The sequence below is a fragment of the Sciurus carolinensis genome, chromosome 8 (genome assembly GCF_902686445.1).
Source record: "Sciurus carolinensis chromosome 8, mSciCar1.2, whole genome shotgun sequence".
In the NCBI taxonomy this organism is placed as follows: domain Eukaryota; kingdom Metazoa; phylum Chordata; class Mammalia; order Rodentia; family Sciuridae; genus Sciurus; species Sciurus carolinensis.
The window spans coordinates 103,078,308-103,103,422 of record NC_062220.1 but is presented as its reverse complement, the minus strand read 5'-3'; the positions used below and the strand labels follow the sequence as shown (position 1 = coordinate 103,103,422).

The window sequence follows — 25,115 nt, the reverse complement described above, 5'->3', positions numbered from 1 at the left end:
AATAGAGTTACTTTATATTAGATAGAGGGGAGTGAAGGGAGGGGAAGGCATATGGGAGTAGGAATGATAGCAGAGTGAAACAGGCATTTTTACCTCATGTACATATATGACTGCTTGACCAATGTGATCCTGCAATATGTACAATCAGAAAAGTGAGAAATCACACTCCATTTATGTATGATCTATCAAAATGTGTAAATGCATTCTACTGTTATATACAACAAATTAGAACAAATAAAGAAATTAATTTTTTTTTTTAATAAAAGGCCCATGGGCTAACGGCTTGGATGCTGGACCATGGTGCTATATTGGGAGATGGTGGAAGCTTTAGGAAGTGGGACCTAGTGGGAGGAAGTTAGGTCACTGTGACTGTGCCCTTGAAAGAGATATTGGGACCACAGTCCTTTTTTTCTCCCTCTCTTTACTTCCTGGCTACCATGAGGTAAGCAAACTCCTACCACACACTACTGCCATGATGGACTGTTTCGTTACACTCCAAAGTAATGTGGCCAAGTGACAATGGACTGAAACAATAAGCCAAAATAAACATTTCCTCCTCTAAGTTCTTTATTTTTAACATTTAAGCAGAATGTTTTATTGACTCTCAGTCTCCAGGGAGTAATTGCCTGCATTTATATTTTCTGATGTTTTACCTTATTGAAAAAAATGGTAAATTATTATAGACTTTTGACTTTCATGAAACATTCTTCTCTCTCCCCTGCAATGTGTGCTTCAGTGTTACAACTCATCAACAAAAGGTGCATGCCCCACATTTCCACTTGCTGTCACTGACTTCTGGCCAGAAACAAACTGCTTTGCAGCATTTGTGACATCAGCATCAGTCACCAAGTCAATTTGCTGAAGGAGGATGGATGGTGATATATAAGAACCAGCAACTAGGCCAGGCAGAGTGGTGTGTGCATATAATCCCAGTGGCTCAGGAGGCTGAGGCAGGAGGATCATGAGTTCAAAGCCAGCCTCAGCAACTTGGCGAGGCCCTAAGCAATTCAATGAGACCCTGTCTCTATGTAAAATATACAAACGGCTGGGAATATGACTCAGTGGTAAAGCACCCCTGGATTCAATCCCCGGTACCATAAAAATTTAATAAAAAAAAAAGAAAGAAAGAAAAGAAAAGAACCAGCAACTAGATCATGGGATCCAACATCATCCAGGAAGTCTAGTGTCCACTGACATTAGGTATGCAACTTCCAGCTTGTTCTAAGCAGCCTGGATATCTTCACTGGAAATGTTTCCTTGAGCAATTGTTTTCAATTGGTTATAGGCAGCCTTGATAACATCTCTAGCACCTGCAACCTGGGGGATAGTACAAATTCCAAAGTGCCCAGAATCCGAGTAACTGGCATTAAAAGCAGAAACATCAAATGACTGGTGATTTTCCTTTGGCAATAGCCTGGTACAGGAGCTAGTAGCATTGCTGCCTTTCTTGACACGTGGTCCAGCATATCAAGGACATGCTGAACAACAGTGAACACATGTGCTACACTTCCTATGGCAGCACTATCTGCTACAACAGCAGAATGAACAAGACTGTCTCCATTCTGTTCTCAAAGTTCACCTCCACAATATTTGGCCTTTGCATGGGATAAATCAAGCCCACCCTTCACACTGAGAAACTGTTTAGCAACTGCTTTAAAACGTTTAAAACAGGATGATGTATCAGGGGAAACATTTGGCCTTTGGTTTTTTGGGATTGGCTTATTTCACTTAGCATGATATTCTCCAATTCCATCCATTTATCTACAAATGCCAAAATATTATTTTTCTTTATGACTGAATAATATTCCATTGTGTTTATATATACCAATCTCAAAAACAAAAGGCTGAATGTTTTCCCTGATAAGTGGATGATGATATATAATGGGGGCAAGGGGGTAGAGGGTGAGAGAAGAATGGAGAAAACTTAGATTATGTAGAGGGAAATGAGAGGGTGGGTGTGAAAAATGGTGGAATGAGACAGAATTCATTACCCTATGCACATGTATGATTACACGAATGGTATGAATCTACATCATGTACAACCATAGAGACAGAAAGATGTACCCCATTTGTGTACAATGAATCAAAATGCAGTCTGTAAAAATAAAAATATAATTTAAAAAAAAAACAGGATGATTCACACCAAGTCCAATCAAAGTCATCCTTGCACTCATAAAGTGGTTCTGAATGAAGTAATGTAACTCTTCTGGTATCACTTTTCCAATCCTATAGTCAGGACAATACAGAAATTAACTAAGGCATTCTGGTAAGCTGTGGCATGCAAATTTTCACAGTGATGAACCTGTAGATTCTGAAAAGTCACACTTTTGTCAATCCTTAGCTGAGACTGATGGACAGCCACTTCCCAAATCTAGTGCTGTGGTGACATTGAGCAGGAACTCCATTCGAATATCTACCTCATCCCACCGGCACTCCACAGTATGAGCCTTGTTTTCCCTTGTGGTCACATTTAATTAACCACCAACTGCTTCAATTCCACAGGTTATCTTAAAAGATGAAGAACCTTTTGAATTAAACTGGGTACAAGACACAGCAAATGAACTGTTCCTAAATTGCTGTGGTCCTCATATCTACAGGCTCATGCATGCTAAACAAGCACTATACCACTGAGCCATACCCTCAACTCTATTCTTTTAACTAGAGTACAGAATTAGCAAGTCCTCAGTCCACACTTTGATGTTATATGAAGACCATTTCTATCTGTTCCCCACACCCTACATGCCCCTACCCCCAACCCCAGAAAACGTTCCTCTGTTTCATCGTCCCAGGGCCAGGTATCAAACAATAAGGACCATCCCCATAGCCCAGAGCCCACCACAATTATTCTAATGAGCAAATCCTAAACTGTTCACCCTGCCCTGCCCTAACTTTGCCTCATAAATCCCAGTGGGCCTGAGTTTGCCGCTTGCCCCAGTCTTCTTCCTCCTGACCACCCTGAGGCTTCTCCACATGGCCCTGCCTGGTGGGCTGTAAAAATAAACTTGGTTTTCTCAGAGTGCTTCTCTTTCCTCCCATGGCTGCTCTGATTGAGTTTCTTATACAAGAGCACAAAACATCTGAGGAGACCAGAGACAGACAAGTTTTCCTGGTTATTTCTTTCTTTTATTTTTTTCCCACAACCTTTATTTATTTACTTCCATGTATGCTGACTTGGGCTTTTTCCAATACACACATTCAATCATGCTGCATAGAATCTTGGCTTGCTTTTTCATTTAACAGCATATATTAGAGATTTTCAGTGCCATTGCACATAGGTCCATCTCTTTATTTACTTATTTAAGAGACAAGGTCTCACTATATTACCTAGGTTGGCCTTGGACTTCTGGGCTCAAGCCATCCTCCTGCCTCAGACTCCTGAGTAGCTGGGACTGTAGGTGTGTACCATCACACCCCACCCAACTCTTCCTGATTTAAACTATTCCACAGTGTTCCACTGTAATGATGCTCCATCATTCATTAAACTCCCACCCTACTGATGGACATTCAGGTTGTTTCCACATTTTAACTCTATAAGGTGTGCTGCAGGTTTCCACTTCTGGGAGCATGATCTACTTCATACTTATGAAGGACTACAAAATAACCAGAGCCTGCATGAAGCATGATACTTTTCTGGGATCACTGGAAACAATAAAATTCTGGAAAGATAAAATAAAAAGCAAATAAAAAAAAACCTTGAGCTGAAGCCAGAATGATATATGATAGGAACTTACTAGTAAGATTTGTCCTTAAAAGAACACCAACAAGAACCCTTCAATCAAGACTCTTGCATCAAAATGGGGATTCAAGAAGTTTCCTGGATATACATGCTCCCTGCCTCTTGCGACTTGATATCCTTTGCACCCCCTTTGAACTCTGATAAAAAGGATAAGAGGAAGGACATCACCTGTTGACCTTGGACTCCGCAAACTATTTCAACACTAAACTCGCACAATGTCTTTGAAACCAAGAGTAGTAGATTTTGATGAAACATGGAACAAACTCCTAACTACAATCAAAGCAGTTGTCATGTTGGAATATGTCGAAAGAGCAACGTGGAATGATCGCTTCTCATATCTATGCTTTATGTGTGGCCTATCCTGAACCTCTTGGAGAAAGACTTTATACAGAAACTAAGATTTTTTTGGAAAATCACATCCGGCATTTGCACAAGAGAGTACTGGAGTCTGAAGAACAAGTACTTGTTATGTATCATAGGTATTGGGAAGAATACAGCAAGGGTGCAGATTATATGGATTGCTTATATAGGTATCTCAACACCCAGTTTATTAAAAAGAATAAATTGACTGAAGCTGACCTTCAGTATGGCTATGGTGGTGTAGATATGAATGAACCACTTATGGAAATAGGAGAGCTAGCATTGGATATGTGGAGGAAATTGATGGTTGGACCACTTCAGACCATCCTTATCCGAATGCTGCTTCGAGAAATCAAAAATGATCGTGGTGGAGAAGACCCAAACCAGAAAGTAATCCATGGGGTTATTAACTCCTTTGTTCATGTTGAACAGTATAAGAAAAAAATTCCCTTAAAGTTTTATCAGGAAATCTTTGAGTCTCCCTTTCTGACTGAAACATGAGAGTATTACAAACAAGAAGCTTCAAATTTATTACAAGAATCAAATTGCTCACAGTATATGAAAAAGGTTCTAGGTAGATTAAAAGATGAAGAAATTCAATGTCAAAAATGCTTACATCCAAGTTCATATACTAAAGTGATTCATGAATGTCAGCAACAAATGGTAGCAGACCACTTACAGTTCTTACATGCAGAATGTCATAATATTATTTGACAAGAGAAAAAAAATGACATGGCAAATATGTATGTCTTACTCCGTGCTGTGTCCACGGGTTTACCTCATGATTCAGGAGCTGCAAAATCATATCCATGATGAGGGCCTTAGAGCAACCAGTAATCTTACTCAGGAAAACCTGCCAACACTATTTGTGGAATCAGTTTTGGAAGTACATGGTAAATTTGTTCAACCTATCAACACTGTTTTGAATGGTGATCAACACTTTATGAGTGCATTGGATAAGGCCCTTACATCAGTTGTAAATTACAGAGAACCCAAGTCTGTCTGCAAAGCACCTGAATTGCTTGCGAAGTACTGTGACAACTTACTAAAGAAGTCAGCAAAAGGGATGACTGAGAATGAAGTAGAAGACAAACTTACAAGTTTCATTACTGTTTTCAAATATATTGATGATAAGGATGTTTTTCAAAAGTTCTATGCAAGAATGCTGGCAAAACGTTTAATTCATGGGTTATCTATGTCTATGGATTCTGAAGAAGCCATGATCAATAAGTTAAAGCAAGCCTGTGGTTATGAGTTTACCAGCAAGCTACATCGGATGTATACAGATATGAGTGTCAGTGCCGATCTCAACAATATCAACAATTTTATCAAAAACCAAGACACAGTAATAAATTTGGGAATTAGTTTTCAAATATATGTTCTACAGGCTGGTGCATGGCCTCTTACTCAGGCTCCTTCATCTACATTTGCAATACCCCAGGAATTAGAAAAAAGTGTACAGATGTTTGAATTATTTTATAGCCAGCATTTCAGTGGAAGGAAACTTACATGGTTACATTATCTCTGTACAGGTGAAGTTAAAATGAACTATTTGGGCAAACCATATGTAGCTATGGTTACAACATACCAAATGGCAGTTCTTCTTGCCTTTAACAACAGTGAAACTGTCAGCTATAAAGAGCTTCGAGACAGCACTCAAATGAATGAAAAGGAACTGACAAAAACAATCAAATCATTACTTGATGTGAAAATGATTAACCATGATTCAGAAAAGGAAGACATCGATGTAGAATCTTCATTTTCATTAAATATGAACTTCAGCAGTAAAAGAACAAAATTTAAAATTACTACATCAATGCAGAAAGATACACCACAGGAAATGGAGCAGACTAGAAGTGCTGTAGATGAGGACCGGAAAATGTATCTTCAAACTGCTATAGTTCGTATCATGAAAGCACGTAAAGTGCTTCGGCACAATGCGCTTATTCAAGAGGTTATTAGCCAATCAAGAGCTAGGTTTAATCCCAGTATCAGCATGATTAAGAAATGTATTGAAGTTCTGATAGACAAACAGTACATTGAACGCAGCCAAGCGTCCGCAGATGAATACAGTTATGTGGCGTGATGTTGCTCTCCTCCAGTGTGGGTGTGAGAAGATCATTGCCATCACCATTCGGTGTGTTCCTGTGGGAAAAAGCAGGCCTGTGCCTCCATAATTTGGTCATTTGGCAGCCCCTGTTTTTCTGCTGTTTACAACATCACCAGTGCCACGTCATGAACGTCAAAGAAAATGCCTAGAGATATTTCAAGCTCATGTCATTATGACATTTCTTAAAACTTTATTAAGAGAATGAGTGAAATATTGCTGAAATGTGGAAATTTGGTTGGGTACCATGCTTTCTCTCCCCTTCACGTTTGCAGTTGATGTGTTTTTTTTTAATGTATCTTAAAGGACATAAAATAAAAACTTAAATATTGTAATATGACAGATAACATAATAATTGTATCTACATTAAAATGACAAACATGATATTGCTGCTTGTCAAATAAAAAAAAAAAGAAATAAAAAAAAGAAGTTTCCTGGTCATTTCTGAATGATGTTTAATGAAAGTTTTGAAAGTATTTTAATAGATGTGTTGTTTCTGCCCACTCAAGGGACAATAGCATCCACTGGCTAGAATTAGGGGCTTCGAGAAACTGACTTCACTCTCCTTCTTGTAAATCATTTTGTTCTTGGTTTCGAAGTATGACACAAAAACAAGGTGTTTAGAAAAAATTTATCACAACCTCTCTGGAATTAGCTTGTCCTCACTCACTCACTGACAATTCCATTGCACCCACAAGGTGGATGTACACCTATCCCCCTTTGGGGAAGAAGTGATTATTGTGTCTTAAATAATTTTGTGGTATTGTTTCTTATTACAACACCATGACATGGCTCAGTGAAAAAAACATGGGCAAACAAAAGGAAGAAAGTAAAAGTCCACATGCTGAGGTGACCCTGGTAACCCCTAAGTCAATCTAACAATAGGGTACATGTGCCTTTCAGGAAACAGTATTAATTTTACCCATAGTCTTTATCTGCGATTTGACACTGGTTTATGAACATCTCTCCATTTCATTATGTTATCTCCTGCCATCTTGTTTTCAATTTCTCCATAATTATCCCATTGAATGAACACCATGTAATTTATTTTAATCTGTACCATATTGTTGGCCAGAATCAATAAAAACTCATCATTTCGACTATTTCATTATCATAAATATCTCTTCAGTTAAAATTCTCATGCATACACTTTTAAACACATCCACAGTTTTACCTGAAGATTATGTTTCCTGATAGGAAATATCTAAGGGGATAGTATACAAAGCCTTTTGGCATATATTTGATACAATGTTATTGCCAAGTTGCTTTCATAAATGTATCAATTTCCACTTCTCTGGAAAAGCATGTCAGATGCTTTCTCACCCGCTGCATTAACACTGGAATTATCCACCCTTTTAATCCTTGCCAACCAGTAGGTGAAAAAAATAGCATCTCATTATCATAATTGGTAATGTTTTTGGCCCCCTAATGGAGATCAAACATTTGGTGTCAATTATCTTTTGAAGTCAACCATTTTAAATGTCCTTATTCTAGGGTTTTCATGTTATAATTTGTAACTGGAAGCTTATAACAAGCTAATAGAAAATACTGTTTTGATGTAACTAAGTCGAACTAGAAGGCAGTTCTCTGAATAACTGCATTTCCTTCCAGTTTATACTAGGGTAGGGCACTCCAAACACATGTTCTGTCAAAAGCAATGTTAATAAAACAAACATTGCCCAAGCAGAAATCAGAGGATGCAGTGATTCCAAAACACTAAGCAAACAAGAAATTTGTTATTAAATTGTACACGTGCATTAAGAGCATCCTGTAATGAATAAGGCAAGGTGTTAATTCTGCAATTGCATCATTCCAAAACTCTCAATACTTGCTAGTATCTAAAAGTTGCTAAATTTATTTATCCTATTGTTTTTGGCTTTGCTATATTGTAAGTAATTTTACAGATCACTAATTTCAATGCCATAATCTCTGAGCAGAGTGAAGTTGCTACATTCTTCCAATTAATTAACCAACAAATTTAATTTCACACTACAGAGCTTTGGAATAGCTGCTGTTTGCTGAAATTACCATTGCAAATAATGAAACTGAATGTTTAAAGAACCAGCAACTAGTACTGTCAATGAAATCTGGTCTAAATGTTAATAAATATAACCCAGTGTGGAAGGCCATCTGCTGGCCCTTCTGCATTGTGAGAATTCTCTGTGAGTAGCCCAATCTGGACAGCATGTTGATATGACTCTGGATCCCCAGGAACCAGAGACTGATTAGTGGCTTCTGAAGTGGCCATTTCCACCAGGAGACCCTATTGCTAAACTACTCCCCAAATGCATTAGCTAGACTATTTCAGATTTTAAAAGATTAGTTTATTGAATAATCAGCAATTGATGACCACCTCATTTTCAAAACTTTGCAGATGATCTTGCCAAGTACTTGATTCTCAGGTATCTTTACAGCCTTTATCCCTGGGCAGACATACATGTTTCACATGTGCAAATAGCACACAAGCAGTTATCTGTGACTGCATCATAAAGTATCTTGGTTAATTGCTTCTTGGTCTTTAAATTGCCATTTTGATTTACTACAATCAATTTGCCTTGAGGTCCCTCTATTGTTGGCATTTTAAGTGATCACTAATGTTGATGATTATTAGCCATGAAGTATACAGAGTTTTCATGATTAGGTGTTATTTTCCTGAACAAATTTCCAGCCATTGAAATAGCAAAACAAAGAGAAATTAACACTCTTAGCTTTTTGTATCTTACCATCTTCCAGTTATTCTTATTCCTTCTGGATACCCCACCCTTCATTTCTTTGGATATATAAATATCTAAAGCAAAGAGGGATTTCTGCCTTGTTCTGTTTATTTTTCAGGTTCTATGCTATTCCTTGCATTGCTCTGCCTTTCCATTGTGCCCACTGGTCTCTCCCATGGAGATGGAGCTCCCAGGTAAGAAACAAGTGTTCTGAAATGGTAGAAATGTTGGAAAATGTGGGGGTAACTTTCTCATTGGATACTGGTCATTGAAGGTCTTGCTATTGCCATCAGGAATCCTATTCTCTGAGGATGTCAGTTCTCAAAAAAACTGTCTTCCAAGGGTGCTCTTCCTACCTTGCTAACATTCAAAAAGCAGACAATGTACTTGCATGAGCATGCAATAAGATTAAGAGTATGTGAATGTGTGCACGTGTGTGTGCATGAAGCTATTTACAAATGTGCATATGTGTGCATGCCTCTGTATTCATGTATGTGCACATGTATGACATGGATGAGGATGTGTGTGCGTATGTGTGAGCATGAGACTGTGCACATATGTGTGCATGCACATGTGTCTGTGTCTGACTGTGCATATGTGCCTATATGTACACACATGCACAAGGCTACACTTGGTCACAAGAGGCATTGGGCTTCTCCAGTAGTCCTGGTGAGATGGCCTGGAAAGTGTTCTCTTATTAGCAGGAGATGCAACAAAACACCGTGGTAACCAGACTGCTCTGACTCTTCAGGGACCCCAAAGGGAAGCCTGGTCCAACCTGTGCCTACCAAAAAGATTGCACATTTGAATTTCCAAGTTTATGGATTAGGGGACCCCAGGTAGCTTTCTTTGCTTTGTTCTGGCATACTTTTATTTGTGCCATTACCAGGTAGTGTCAGAGCCTTCCCCACCTCTGCATCTATGGGTTTCAACAGATACTTTCTTGATTATTTGCTCAGCATTCAATATTGTTTTTCTATATATTACCCATTTATTGTGATGACTCATTTTTTTCTTTTGATTTGTCAAAATTTTCTTATTGAGTTATTATTCTTTAAATAATATTGCAAAAGTTTATATAACAACATCTTCTCCCTAGGATGTTTTTCTTTCAACTTGATTTTTTTGTTATTGCATATTGGCAAATTATAATGGTATATATTTGGGGAGCAAAACAATATTATGACATATGTCTATAATGTGAAGTAATTGAATCAAGCTAATTCACATGTTGCTTATTTCTTACTTATCATTTGTGCCCATCAACCAAATCCCCCCACCTTCCATTCCCAGGCCTGGGTCCTCACTTACTTCTTAATTGTTTTAGCTTCCATGTAGAAATGAGAACATGAAGTATCTTTCTTTCTGTACCTGGCTAATTTCACTTAGCATAATGTCTTCTGGATTCATCCATGTTGTTGCAAATGACAGAGTTTCTCTCTTTTTAGAGGCTAAATAGTATTTCTTGGTGTACATATGCTACATGTTCTTTCACTATTCATCCATTGATAGACACCTGGGTTGATTCTCTAACTTGAATAAAGCAGCAGTAAATACAGAAGCGCAGCCATCTCTTCAACATACTGATGTCACATCCTGCGGCTATACACCCTGATAGTGGGATTACTGGATCATATGGTAGTTTATTTGTAGTACTCTGAAAATCCCACGGTTTTCCAAAATGGTTGTACTAATTTTATTTATTTATTTATTTATTTATTTATTTATTTATTTATATGCGGTGCTGAGAATCAAAACCAGTGCTTTACACATGCTAGGCAAGCACTCTGCCACTGAGCCACAACCCCAGCCCCTCCCCATTTAATTTTGATCTTCCTTAATTCCTCTCAGCAATGTACTTTCTTTTGTAATTTTAGTCCTAGGCGTTTAATATTTTTATGATTTATGGAATAGTTTTGTCATTTCATTTAAAATTGCTTATTCCTAGTGTACAAAAATACAAAAGAATTTTGTATAGTGATCTTGTATCAGGCTACCTGCAGCACTTGTTTATTGGTCTCATTGTGAACCATGTCATCTGTCAAAAAAGAGTGTTTGCCCTTTCATTTGGATGCTTTTTATTCCTTTTTTTTCCCCTTAATTTACTGGCTAGAACTCTTAATACATAGTTGAAAACAAGTGGTGTGGTTGGAGATCCTTGCCTTTTCCTGATAATAGGGAGAAAATGTTTAGACTTTCATCTTCAAATATGACATTAGCAATAGATTTTTCAAAAATGCCATTTGTCAAGCTGAGGAAATTCCTTTCCATTCCTGGTTAGTCTGTCTGCATCAGAAATATGTACTGCATTGTGTCAACTGCTTTTCCTGTATCTGTATAATGGGATTCCCCCTTTTATTCTATTAATATTCTATATCAGTTGATTTTTAATTATTAAAACAACCTTGAACTCCTGGAATAAATCCCACCTGATCATATATATCATCCTTTTGATGTATTTCTGGATTGGTTTGTCGATATTTTGTTGAGAATTTTTGTTTCCATATTCATGAGGAATGTTAATCTGTAATTTTCTTTCCTTGTGATATCCCTGTCTAGTTTTGGTGTCAGGGTAATACAGGCCTCTTAGAATGAACTAGAAATATTCCCTCCTCTTCTATTTCCTGGTTTGTAAACAATTGTTTATTTGTTCTCTAAGTGTGTGGTAGAAATCAACAATGAAGTCACCTAGGCCTGGATTTTTCTTTGTGGGCATATTTTTAACTCTAAATTTAATGTCTTTAGATTCAGTGAAAACCTCTCTTCTTACCACCAGGATACAACTGGGGAAATAAAGTTTATTTCCCGATCATAAGAAATTAATGTCTTTATTTGTTAAAGTTCATTCCCCAGAACTCTTTTCCTAGTATCTTTCTGACTAGGGTGGACTATAAGGAAATATTCCTTTGTGGAAGTTGTAGTGTAGGACATCAGAAAGGAAGCAGTCATTTTATAGCACATACATATTTCTCAGTTATTCAATTGAATGTCAGTCTAGGTGCTGCTGTGAAGGAATTTCAAATATATTATTGAAGTCCCATTGACTTTAATAATCAAAAGGTACATTATTCTGGGTGCGTCTGATTTGAGTAGTTGAAAGTCCTTAAGGGGAGTGTCTAAGCCTTCCCAGAGCTCAGAAATTCCAAGTATTGGATTGGAAAAATTTGTGCACTCTTTCTACATTCAGGGACCTCCATCCTCACTCTCTCATTGCTGATCTGCTGGTTTACCACACTGGTGTGAAGCAGTAGACAGTCTTGCAATTGCTTGTCAAGTTTTTATGGCCTAGCACATGGTCTTAGCACATGGTCTTTCCTGGAGAACATTCTCTGTGTGTTCTGCTGCAGCTAGGTGGTGTGTCCTGTAGATGTCAGTTAGGACAGATCGGTTGATAGTGTTATACAAATATTGTTACATATTCTTGCTGATTTTCTGTCTCGTTCTATCCATTATTGAAAGTGAAGCCTTGAAATCTCCAAATATTTCATTGAATTGTTCATTTTCCTCTTGAATTCTGTTGGATTTTGCTTTTCATATTTTGTAGTTCTCTTGTCAAGTATATACATGTTTATAATTAAAGAGTTCCAGCATGACCCATGGAACTTAAGCCTGCTTGCTCTAAAACCCACCAATTAGAACTTCCCTAGAAAACCTGCTTAGTTTACACTCTAGACCCCATAAAGTTCTCCACCCACAGGTCCTTCTTTCTCTTTCTTGTTTCCCACCCACTGACTGAATGTGCTCTGGTCAGCTCCCCACTTCCCACTGGCCCTGTTGTGGGTGCATCCGATTTTAGTAGTTGAAAGACTTTCAACTTCTCTGCTTCTATTATTTTGTGTGTTTTGTTGGGTTGCCTTTTATATGTCTCACCTGACCAAAGTGTCCAAAGGTAACTTCTCTTGTGGTTAGGGATCTCCTTTATAGTGGCTATCTTGGCGGTAATAATGACACAGTCATATGAGAGCCACAAGAGTATCTTCCAGTATAAACAAATTTCCTATGAGAGAAATAACTGACCAGACATCAGATTCTAAGACAATACTTTCAGGGACCTCCATCCTCACTCTGTCATTGCTGATCTGCTGGTTTACCACACTGGTGTGAAGACAATAAGCTTCCCCCAATGTAAAGGAGTATCCCATGAAATGCACACTATAAGCATCCATGGACCAAGTCCTGGAGGCCATCAGGCAGAGCTAGAGCTTATAGTCACTCTCATGAAAGAGAGTTTGAGACCAAATTTTTTAAAATACAAGATTTTGCACGATAGATCTTTTTTTCTCATCTTTTTACTTTCAATGTATTTTTTTTAATCTAAGTATGTCTCATACAGCATACAGCATATAATTAGTTTTTACTTATTTATCCAGAATGGCTTCTTCCTTTTCAATGGAGCATTTAATGTTACTGTTGACATGGTTGGATTTACAACTTCCATTTTACTATTTTCTTGCTATATGTCTCCTGACTTTTTCATTCCTCTCTTCATGTCTGAGTTATTTTCTAAATAATCGTTGTGTGGATTTATTACATTCTACTTCATGTTAATAGTACCTTCATTCCAGTAAAATACAGAAAGTTTGCTCCAGACTGCTACATTCCCTTCTCAATGCTGTGCTTTTATTTGTATGTATATTGTGTCTATATATGATACAAACCCAAAAATACAGTGTTAAAATTATAGTATATGCAATCATATTTTTAAAGTTTTTAAGGAAGACAGAGAAAATACATTTTAGAATCTTTTAGATTAACCCCAATATTTACCATTTCCAATATTTTTTTTTCTTCCTAAGGATTCACATTACACTGGTGGTTTCATTTCCTTGTACTAATTTACCTCTGCTGTTCATCTTCTCTTTGGTGCCTTTATTGTCACATATTTTATAAATTTATATCAGTCCAATAACCCAACTTTATAATTGTTGTTTTATATAATTATCTTTTTTTGGAGTTTCCTACATAATTACCTTTATTATTGCACTGTTTTTTTCATATGAATGGAGTTATTATCTGGTGCTGCTTTCTTCCAGGTTCAAAATGATATTTTCCTAATACTTTAATGTATGTCTGCTACTAAGAAGTTTTCTCTTTCTTTGGGAATGTTCTTATTTAGCCCTTGGTTTGAAGGATAGTTTTGCAGGATATAGAAGTCTTGGTCAATAGTTTCTTTTTTCCTTTCAGCACATTGAATATCATATCACCACTGTCTTCTACATTGTTTCTAATGAGGTTAGATGTTTATCTTATTATTGTTCCTTGTATATAATGAGTTACTTTTCTAGGTTTTTTATTTCTTTTAATATTTTTTCTTTGTCTTTGAACTGTTTCACTGTGTTTCTATATTACACCACTTTGCAGTTACTTAGAATACTTAGAATGAATTTATCTTTGGTGTGTGTAATAATTTTCATTATTTGAAATGATTGTGAGCATTATTTCAGTAAGAATTTTTCCCTCTATCTCTCTTCTCTTTCAGACTGTCATTATGCATATGTTGCATGAGGTCCCACACATCTCTGAGGCTCTGTTTGTCTTCATCTATTTTTTCTTTTGCACTTGAATATTAGATATTCTGTATTTACCTATTAGCAACTTCACTGATTCTTCTGCCAGCTCAAATATGCTGATGAATCTCTTCAGTGAATTTTTCACTTCAGTTACTATCCTTTTCAATTTCAGAATTTCAGTTTGCCTTTTTATGTTATTCCTAATTCTTTATCGTTCCCTATTCAGTAAGTCATTATCATCATACTTTCCTTTATTTCTTTAATTTGCTTTCCTTTAATTCTTGGAACATATTTATAAAACAGTTTTGAAGTCTTTTTCTGCTAAATTCATCATCCAGCCCCCATAGATAGTTCCCTTTGATATTTCTTTTGTATATAAGTATACTTTTCTTTTTTTCTGACTTATATTTTTTATTGAAAACTGAACATTTTTGACAATGTGTAATAGCAACTCTAGATTTTTATTTCCACCTTGGGTTGATAAGTTTTTGTTTGTTGAATGATTTGCTGGAACTATCTATTTGGAGTCCATTTCCTGTGCTGTGTGCAATTGCTGATTTTTTTTTATTTTATTTTTTTATTTTTTACAGACTGCATTTTGATTCATTGTACACAAATGGGGTACATCATTTCATGTCTATGGTTGTACACAATGTAGATTCATACCATTCCTGTAATCATACATGTACATAAGGTAATTATGTCTGTCTCATTCCACAATTTTTCATACCCCCCTCCCTCCCATTTCCCTCTACATAATCTAAATGAATGGATAAAGAAGCTGATGTTTCTTTTCCAATTATTTTTTGTTTGTTTATGGTTGCTTTAATTTTTAAGACTGACTTCACATGGATTACTTGTGAATCATCACCACTTCTTGGTCAATCAATGACTGCTCAGAGGTTATGCTTAAACATGTTTAGTCAATTAGACTTCCAACCTTTCTTGATGGATCTGTGTGTGACTTGGGACAGTTTATAGTCTGCCCCAGTTTTTTGCTTTCTGAATTCGCAAAGTCTCACATTTGGCCATGGAACAAGTAGCTCATTAGAACCTTCTCTGGTGGTCTCTGCTGAGCATGCCCGCAACTGCACTTGTTCACAACCTTTCAGACACCAGGAACAAGTGGTACCTTACTGAGGCCCTGTGGAATGGCTTGTTCTCTAAATCTCCCTATTAAATTTTTGTTTGTTTGTCATTCTGTTGTATTCTCCAACCAGTATTGTGATCTCAGCTAGCTGAGATGTTGACCTTCCATGATTGTTTACTGCTCAGATTGATATTGTTCTCGATAGCCCCCCAGGTGTGGACTGTTCCTCATTCTGTCCCAAATACTGTAATTTACATTTGGCAGTACATATGTAGGTCCTCCCTGCCCTAGTAGAATTTCAAGCCCTGGGAATGAGGTGGGAGTGGAGATGGGTGCATTCCCAAGCCAAAACAACACAGACCCTGCTTCTCCTCCAAGGTTCAGTATGTTTTCTTGAATAAACACATCTTATTTTGTTATATGACTTTGGTCAATTTCCAGAGGCTCTAAAGTACCATTTTTGATCATTTTTGTCCAATTTTAAGTTTAGTTTTTCCAAGCTGCTTATTTGTTAGTTCCAGAGGTCCTACTCCTAGGCAAGGATTCTGATAAGGAAAATATTAACAGAAACATCTTCAACAGAAGAAATAAAAGCCTGGGAAAAAGTAAATATAAACAATATGCAAAACTCCTTTGTTATCAAAAAGCCTAAATTTTTTGCATAGTATTTAGATATATAACCATATGAACTAGTTCCCACGAGCCTATGTCCATAAAATAAAGCTACACCTCATTTTATATCCAAATCATGATGGTACATGTCTCCATTGACCTAACTGAGAGAAGTTAACTCCTTTATAAACTGCCCCCAAATACTTGCTTGAGACTTCTCCAGGTACCTACGTGTGCTCAGGGGCCTAATCCTCATAGCCCACCCTGGGGTTTCTTCCTGCTTCACACATAATGACCCTACAAGATGACCACTGTTCTGGGACTAGCTGACACCCTTAGAGACAGTAACCAAAAGCTCAGAGTCCTTTCCTCAGACACTTCATCTGAAGTGTGTGGATTTGCTCAATCTGCCCAGAACAAAAGCAGCTCTTACCAAAGCTTCAAAGAGTGTTGGGTTAATTGAGGGGAAGTTGTATAACTCTAATTCATAGAAACTGACTGAGCAATTCAGTCAGAAAGGGAATTCATTAAAAGGATACTCAGCAGACTGAATAAACAAGAGCAAAGAGAGAACGAAGACACAGGAAAAACAACGTTTCAGAAAGCTCCTGTGGTCGATCACTGAACAAGGCAAATGGCATGATCACCTCCCTGAGGCTGCCACTGACATCTCCAAGATTCTTTCTCCCAGCTCTCGGCTCCATTTGCAAACATCTGCTTAGCCAAAGGTTAAGTCATGCACCTGGTCAGCAGCTGCTGGAGGCCCGACATTGGGACTACTGAGATGGATAGAATCCTGGAGCTCTCAGGCCAAACCTAGAACTCATAGTTCTTTCCCAGGACAGATATTCCATACATCCTTGTGTCCCTAAAAATTTAGCATCGTGCCAGGCCCACACCATGTTAAGCTATTGACACGAATAGAGAAAAATTCAACCTGTAACCTGAGAGTCCACACACCCTTGGATGTGCTACCTTAGAAACAGGCGTTTGGAGTCTTTGGTCATTGTCTCATTCTATTATATGCACCAGTCTCCATCTTGGCTTCTATACCTTAGTTTGCCTCTGAGACCTACTCTACCCATCGTCATCCCTTCACAGTTTTGTATCATTCAAACACAAATCTGAGGAAAGTTATCTGAGACAGGGCCTTTTTTTCCCCTTTTGACAATCAATGCCAATGAGGAGGGACTGACAGGGCAGAAAGTTAGTGCACTGACACCAGCAGGTCCTGCTAGAGCAGAGACTGCAGGGCAGGCTCCTGCCACTACCCTGAACTTCTGAACTGGGGGCTTCAGATCCTTCCCTGGTCAGATGAGGAGGCTGAGCTGCATAGCATGAGGAAACATGTCTGATTTCTGCCTGTTCCTGAGCATACCATCATGAAGCTATCTGCCCCTCCCCTCCACCCAAGGCTGAGTCCTACCTGACACCTAAGAGTTCATGCAAGCCTTGCTCAGGAGAGGCTTCCTGAATGGACAAGTCAAGATCCATCCCAAGGGATGGATTTTCACAAATAAGGGACATTGCTCAAATGCCACTACAAGGAACACTTCCATCTCTTACTGCTAAAAATAGCTTCAGATGAACAATTTCAGAGAGACCTGTGACTTCCACTCTCCAACAATTCAAGAAATACCTTCAGATTCCTGCTACAAAAATAGAACCCAGGCTGTTGTTTCAGAAGAAAATCTCCAAGGATGACTGTGGGCAGGTAGGCTTCCTTGGAGCTCTGAGACTGTGCAATTTCCATGGGCTCAGTACTACACAAGTGTGACAGGAGCTTTCTTTCCTCAGCCATTTCTTCTGACGGTGAAATAACCAAGAAGCAGGTGATGTTCACATATTACTGCCCATCCTGCACTTGCAAAGACAGGGGTGGTCTTCCATATTTTATTGGTGAGGATGTCAGAGGCAGGATCATGACAGGAAGAAGGGCTCATGGACCTCCAGTGTCTTCACAGGGTTAAGGCTTTTCTGGACAAGATAAGCAGTGCAAACTCATCAACTCATAGGCCCTATTTTCCATTCATTCCTTCCTTCATTCATTCATCTCACAAACATTTATTGAACACCAATAATTGCTAGAAGCAGAGAAGTAAATCAGACCAAAATCTGGTCCTTATCAGGCTCCACATCTAGAAGAAATAACCCCATGAACAAACAGTGTGGGCACAGTGGGCAGGGGTGAGCCAGGGACACCAAGTTCTGCAAAAAGTGAAATCTTTCCAGAAGAGTAATAACGAACCCTAATAGTAAGAACATCAGGGACTGGAGAGGGGAGGACTAGAAGAACATGCTGAGGGCACCCTACAATACTCTGCTAATATTTTAAATTGTGTCTGTTAAGCTGAGATGGTATCTATCACAGTTGGTTAGAATGATTAGTAGTTATCTTAATGAAAATAAATATCCTGCCAAGCATAGCTCCCCTTCTTTGAATGCAGTGCTTGGGTTTTCTATACTTCGTGCCCACAGTGAGTGTTATTAGCCTGTTCCAAAGCCCAACATGACAGGAGAGAAAATCACTTGGGGTCAAGTTCAGTAGCTACCTTCCTCATGGCTCTGCATGGCTCCTTCTACATAGGACTATTTCTATAACATTCATGTTAATATCTTCCTAACACTAAGACCAACATGGAAGAAATATGTTTGTCTTACAGGTGCTGTGTAACAAAGTTATCATAGACTTGCAAACAAGTATCTACACAACTAGCCACCAATATGTAGCCCATCCCACTGAGTCTCCTGAAATAAACACGTCATTAAATAAATGAAATGATAATTTCAGAATCTGTACCAGCCAGAGAAGGACCCTGACAAATTAAAGTTTGAATGGGTTCTGGAGTCCATCAGGATGTCTTTGTAGATCTAAGGATAGTTAATGTGAGAAATTTTTATTTTAAGTAGCTCTCTTCAATGACATCACTTTCCCTATTGGTTCCTTAGTGGGAGATCCACATTTCCCCAGGGTTTGAAATGACAGAGGTGTGACTAGTGTTCTCCCTTTCCATTGCTGCTGACCACAGTAGCAGCCTGGCATTTTCCTGGGTGTGATTTCCAGCTCATCTGCATAGACAGCTTGTGTCCCCTCCCTTGTTTAGCACACTTTTTTCTATTGATGTGACCTAGGATCTATTTGGCCCACTTAGCGGCTTCTTTGCACAGTGAGCCACAAATGATCTTGTACAGTAGTTCACCCTTGTCTGTGGGGAACACATTTCAAGACCTCCAGTAGATGCCTGAAACCACAGATAGTACTGAACCCCATGTATACTGTTTTTTCCTACAAAAACACACCTATAATGAAGTTTAATTTATAAATTAGGCCTAGTAAGAGATTAACAACAATAACTACTAATAGAATAAAACAATTGCTAATAGAGTAGAGCAACTGTTCTATTAGCAGTTATAGTAAAAGTTATGTGAATGCTGTCTCTTCCTCTCTCCTGAAATATCTTATTGTACTTGAGATCTTAGCTATTGCCATATACTATTTCTCCCTTTCCTTGTTAAATAAGAACTTTTACCTTTTTACTTAGAGGAAGCACTTTATGACTTCTCTTTGACACAATCAAGTTACCAGGGTCACTACTCTTGCACTTTGGGACCATTAGTAAATAAAATAAAGTTTACTTGAACACAAAGACTGACAGGACTATTAAGTGACTAATAGGTGGGTAGCATCAATAGTGTGGATATACTGAACAGAGGGATGATTCACATCCTGGACAGGAGGGGGTAGTATAGTGTAAAATTCATCACACTAATCAGAATGATACATGATTTAAAACTTATTGTCTATCTGGAATTTTCCATATATTTTCAGACTTTGAAACTACAGGGGGGACAACTGTAATTAATGGAATTTTCTCTGGTCAAGCCACACTTCCTCTTGCCTGTGCCCACGTGCAGCTCAGTGAGGGAGATGATCAGGATATCGGGAGGGTGTCTGGGTAAGGTGCAATCTGGGATACTCCCCAGGGTCTGGCTTTGTCTCTCTACAGCTGCATATCCTGGGAAACTTGAGGTGGATTTGAGAATCTGGGGCCAGCTTTGATTCACCTAACCTGCAGCCCCTAGTCAACAGATTGCTCATATATGGGGTGAAGCAATTGGGGTCAATAATGCCTAGGTGTCCTTTCTGCCTTGATCTTCTGTAAGACCATAAGCTGACCTGCCAGGTTAGAAGCCATGCTCAGTGCCCAGGATGTGCTTGGGGTCACCAGGAGGGGCTGACCATGCCTCTGCACCCTCATCCCAGCCCTATATGCTCAGTCTATATTAGCAGACCCAAAAATGTAATTCTGATTTCCCAGTGTCTTCCAGCAAGCCACTGCATGTTATTGAATGTATTTTAAAATTCATTCAAGAGTGGAATAAATTATGGTCAGAGAGCTATGAAAAAGACTCAGGTGTAACTCAATTTTGGGATCTCTTCACATGCTGTGGGACATAATGAGAGAATAACAAAGCAGTCACTAGATCATGAATCAATTTGTCTCAATCCCATTCCAAGGGCAGTGGCATTCAGAAGCACAGTGATCCAGAGCCTCAGCAGCATCTCACCGCACCAAGGCCACCTGTTCCTTTGTTCACCCATAGGGCCATCACCCATTTCATCCCTGATGCCCACAGCACCAGGAACCCAGCACCCCACAACCATCATCATTACCCTCTGTACTATCATTATTCATGTCTTGGGTTCTTAACTCACAGGTCTTTAAAAACCAGAGGGCCCCAGAGCTCAGTCCTCAGAACTCCTCTCTTTTCTTTCCATATTCTCCCTCCAGGTTGATAAGAGAAAAATTCTGAGATATTCTAAATTAAGTTAGAAGCCAGAGAATAGAAGAAAGAAAGAGATAAGAGGAGTTCATTTAACTCACAGCTTCAAGCTGAATCAACAAAGAAAAAGAAAAAAGCTGTTCCACATTCCTTTTCTGTATGCTGAAGATCAAGGCCATCTGGAATTCTTTTAGAACCAACCAACCAAGAAGCAATAAGAACTTCTCTTTGTGTATTAAACTCCTGTCCCATGAATGCCCACTTCACATTGTCCTGCTGCTCTTATCTATATCCAGCATAGGTTTAATGTAAATTATTTAAGTTTCTTCTCCCCAAAATTCCATCATAAAACACCCTGACCCCTTAGGTCCAGTGAACATTTTTCCAACTGCTACCTGGCCAAGCTTCTGGTAGCTTAGGGAATTTGTTCCTGGGTGAGTCCTCTCACCTTTGGTCACTGCTCAGTAAACCTGAGACCTCTTAGTTTGATTTAACCAGGTGATCTCAGGAGGCTGAGAATACCATCAGCTGCAATGATGACTCCCCTATGTGTACCACCTGCCTGAACTCCTCAACTTCAGACTCAAATCCACTCTTTCATTTCTACTTCGAAACCTAATACTAACCAAAAACATAAATATTCATGCTTAATCCCTGGCTTTTACCCCTCCCCATACTTACTCTTCCCTCCCCCAGTCATTCTTGGTTCAGTAAATAACATTGAACTCTATCACCAACTATGGAAACTAAAATCTGGCACCATCTTTTACACCTAGCTTGAGCTGGATCAGTGATGGGGCATGGAAGAGACCAGATTCCTGAAAAACTTGCCACAATAAATACCAGCTTCTGAGATCACTTGAAGGACAGCTACTGATTCTCCATGGATTTTCTTCTGCACAATATCTGCCTGAAACATCTGCTGAAACACCTGTAAGATCAGCTGACACACAGAAAAGCAAGACCTTCTGCCAGGTAAGGTATCATGGTTCAGATACTGCTATGGGTGGATCATCATACCATTCTCCAATATTTCCCCTGGTACTGGGACCTTAGTTTCCAAAAGATGAAAACTAGATAGCTTCCTCTGCCAAACACACCCATAAATGTATCTGAGAGAGAGACTCCTCCTGGGAGGAAAGGGATTCAAAATCTGCTATTATGCAACTCACCCTCCTTGAATTCAAGGAGGCATCTCGATACCCAATCTCAAATTATACTGCAGAACTATAGTATCAAAAACTGCATGGTACTGGCATCAAAATAGACATGAAGACCAATAGAACAGAATAGAACACACGGAAACAATCCCACATACTTACAACCATCTGGTACTTGACAAAGGTGCCAAAAACATATGTTGAAGAAAAGACAGCCTTTTTAACAAATGCTGCTGAGAAAACTGCATATCTATATGTAGAAGAATTAAATTAGATCCCTATCTTTTTGCTAATCAAATCAAAATGGATTGAAGACTTAGAAATTAATCAGAAACCTTGCAACTGCTAGAAGAAAATATTCCATCATATAGGTGCAAGCACCAACTTCCTCAACAAGACCTCTAAAGCTCAAGAAATAAAATAAAGAATCAATAAGCGGGATGCCATCAAATTAAAAACCTTCTTCATAGTAAAGGAAATCATTAAGAAAGTGAAAAGAGAACCTATGGAATGACAGAAATCTGTGCCAGCCACTCCTCTGACAGAGGATTAATATCCAGAATATATAAAGAACTCAAAAAACCAATGCCAAAAAGAAATAATAACCCAATCAATAAGTGGGCAAAAGAACTAAACAAACATTTTTAAAAATAAGGAACACAATGACCAAGAAGTATATGAAAAAAATGTTCAACATCTTTAGCAATCAGGGAAATGCAAATCAAAACTGCACTAAGATTTCATCTCTAGTCAGAATAACAATTATCAAGAATATGAATAATAATAAATGTGGCAAATATGTGGGGGTGAAAGTACACTCATACATTGTTGATGGGACTGCAAATTAGTACAACCACTTTGGAAAGCAGTATGGAGTTTTCTCAAAAATATAGGAATGGGACTACCATATGACCCAGATATCCCCATCCTCAATATTTATCCAAAAGAACTAAAATCAGCACACTATAGCAACACAGTCACTACAATGTTTATAGCATCACAGTTCACAAAGGCCAAATTATGGAATCAACCCAGATACCCATCATCAATAGATGAACAGTTCAAGAAAATGTGGTTGATATACCCAATGGAGTTTCACTCGGTCATAAATAAGAATGAAATAATGACATTTGCTGATTTGGATGGAAATGGAGAAAATCATGCTAAAATCAAGCCATACTTGGAATATCAAGGGTTGAATGTTTTCTCTCATATGTGGAAGCTAGAGAAAAATAAGAAAAAAAAGGCAGTTAGGGAGGGGATCAGATATCACAAAGACAAAGGAAAGATCAATGAAGTAGAAGAAGGAAAACCAGAGGAAGGGAAGAAGGAAGGGAAAGGAAAAGAAATATGAAACGAATCTAAGAGAGTCATGTTATCTACATATATAAATGTACCAATTCCACCTTTGTGTATATGTAGAAAGTACCAATCAGAAATAAAGAAGCGAAAGGAAGATCAGTTGAGGAGAGGAGGGAGAAAAGGGGGAGGAGAAAGGGGACTAAAAGGAAGAGGGAATGGGGATTGAAATCAAATTCTTATATGCATAATTTTGTCAAAAGGAACCTAAATACTATGTATAATTATAATGCTCTAATAAACAAGAAAGAAAAACACCTCTGTGATATAATCAGCAGCCCCAACCAAAAGTTAACAGCAGGTGCAGCAATTTCACAGGGCTGGAAAATTGAAATGACTCACAAGATTACACATGGTCTAAGTGAAGGACACCGTGGGCAGAAGGAAGCAGAGGCAGTCATAGGAGGTCTAAACCTTCCAGAACAGACTCCAAGTGTCCTACTTTTCAGCTGCACAAGACATTCTTCATCTTTGAAATTTGAACCACCTTCAGGCATGGTGGCACACACCTATAATTTAGTGACTTGGGAGGCTGAGGCAGAAGGATCACAAGTTCAGAGCCTCCACAACTTAATGAAACCCTAAGAAACTTAGAAAGACTGTGTCTCCAGATAAAAAATAAAAGGGGCTGGGGATGTGACTCAGTGGTTTAGCACCTCCAGTTTCAATCCCTGCCAAAGAAAAAGAAGGAAGAAAAGAAGAAAGGAAGGAAAGAAGGAAGGAAGGAAGGAAGGAAGGAAGGAAGGAAGGAAGGAAGGAAGGAAGGAAGGAAGGAAGGAAAGAAGGGAAGGAAGGAAAGAAAGGAAGGAAGGAAGGAAGGAAAGGAAGGAAAGGAAGAATTGAACCACCAAGGTATATACAACATCTCTCAGGGAATCCCTGGCCCAACTGAACTGGACTAGGTTGTTGACTCCAGATATATATCATGACTTAGGCACCAGAGCCTTGTGTTTAAAGGCATAGTATCTTGGAAGAAAAAGTGTAACACTTACCACCTAGGGATTTTCTACAACAAAACACCATGACTGCACTTGAAAGAGAAAGAATGTCTTTCCTTTTGCATTAAAGAACAAGCTATCTTTCCAGCTTCATCTATACATTAACTCTGAAATCTGTCCTTTCTTTCTGAGCCCATTGTCCCTGCCCTATTAAAACACACCATCGGCTCTCACCTGGGTCCTTTCAATTGCCTCCCACCTGGAGTTCCCATGTTACATGGGTCACCTGTGGTGGAGATGGATAATTGGCACACTGCATCCATTCCAACCCTTTCCCAGTCTGTCTTCTGCTGCAGAATCTGGGAAGCAAACCTTAATCTCCTTACACTGCCTTTCATCTGTTAACATGTAAATTAGTTTCCACTGACTAAATGCTTCCATGTGAGATATAGAAAAAGACTCCAGGGCCCTTCTTCTATTTCAGATTTTTTTTTTTTTTTTTTTTTTTTTTTTTTTTTTGCAAAGATGGAAGGTTTTTTCTGTAACAATAGTCCAGTGTCTATTCACAGGTTTTGTGGGCATTTGGAGACAGGACTGATGATCGTAACCCTGGATCACAGCTCAGGTGTATTTTTCCCCAAGATGTAATGCAGTATATGACAAAAGATTTTAACTAGATTATGAACATTTGAAACAACTACACCAAAGGGAGTGAGTACAGGTACTGACCTAGGTAACTCTGGA

The 25,115-nt window shown here is 38.5% G+C and overlaps 1 protein-coding gene and 1 pseudogene across 1 annotated transcript; one reads left to right on the top strand and one right to left on the bottom strand.

Annotated features, from left to right (window-relative positions):
• Positions 1-738: 738 nt before the first annotated feature.
• Positions 739-2,781, bottom strand: LOC124991376 (cytochrome b-c1 complex subunit 2, mitochondrial-like; annotated as a pseudogene).
• Positions 2,782-3,934: 1,153 nt separating this feature from the next.
• LOC124991019 (cullin-2-like) lies at positions 3,935-6,600 on the top strand. The gene is given in 3 exon segments (XM_047561652.1): positions 3,935-4,070; positions 4,072-4,878; positions 4,880-6,600. Coding segments are annotated over 3 exon segments (2,229 nt in total). The 5' UTR covers positions 3,935-3,951; the 3' UTR covers positions 6,183-6,600.
• Positions 6,601-25,115: the final 18,515 nt, after the last annotated feature.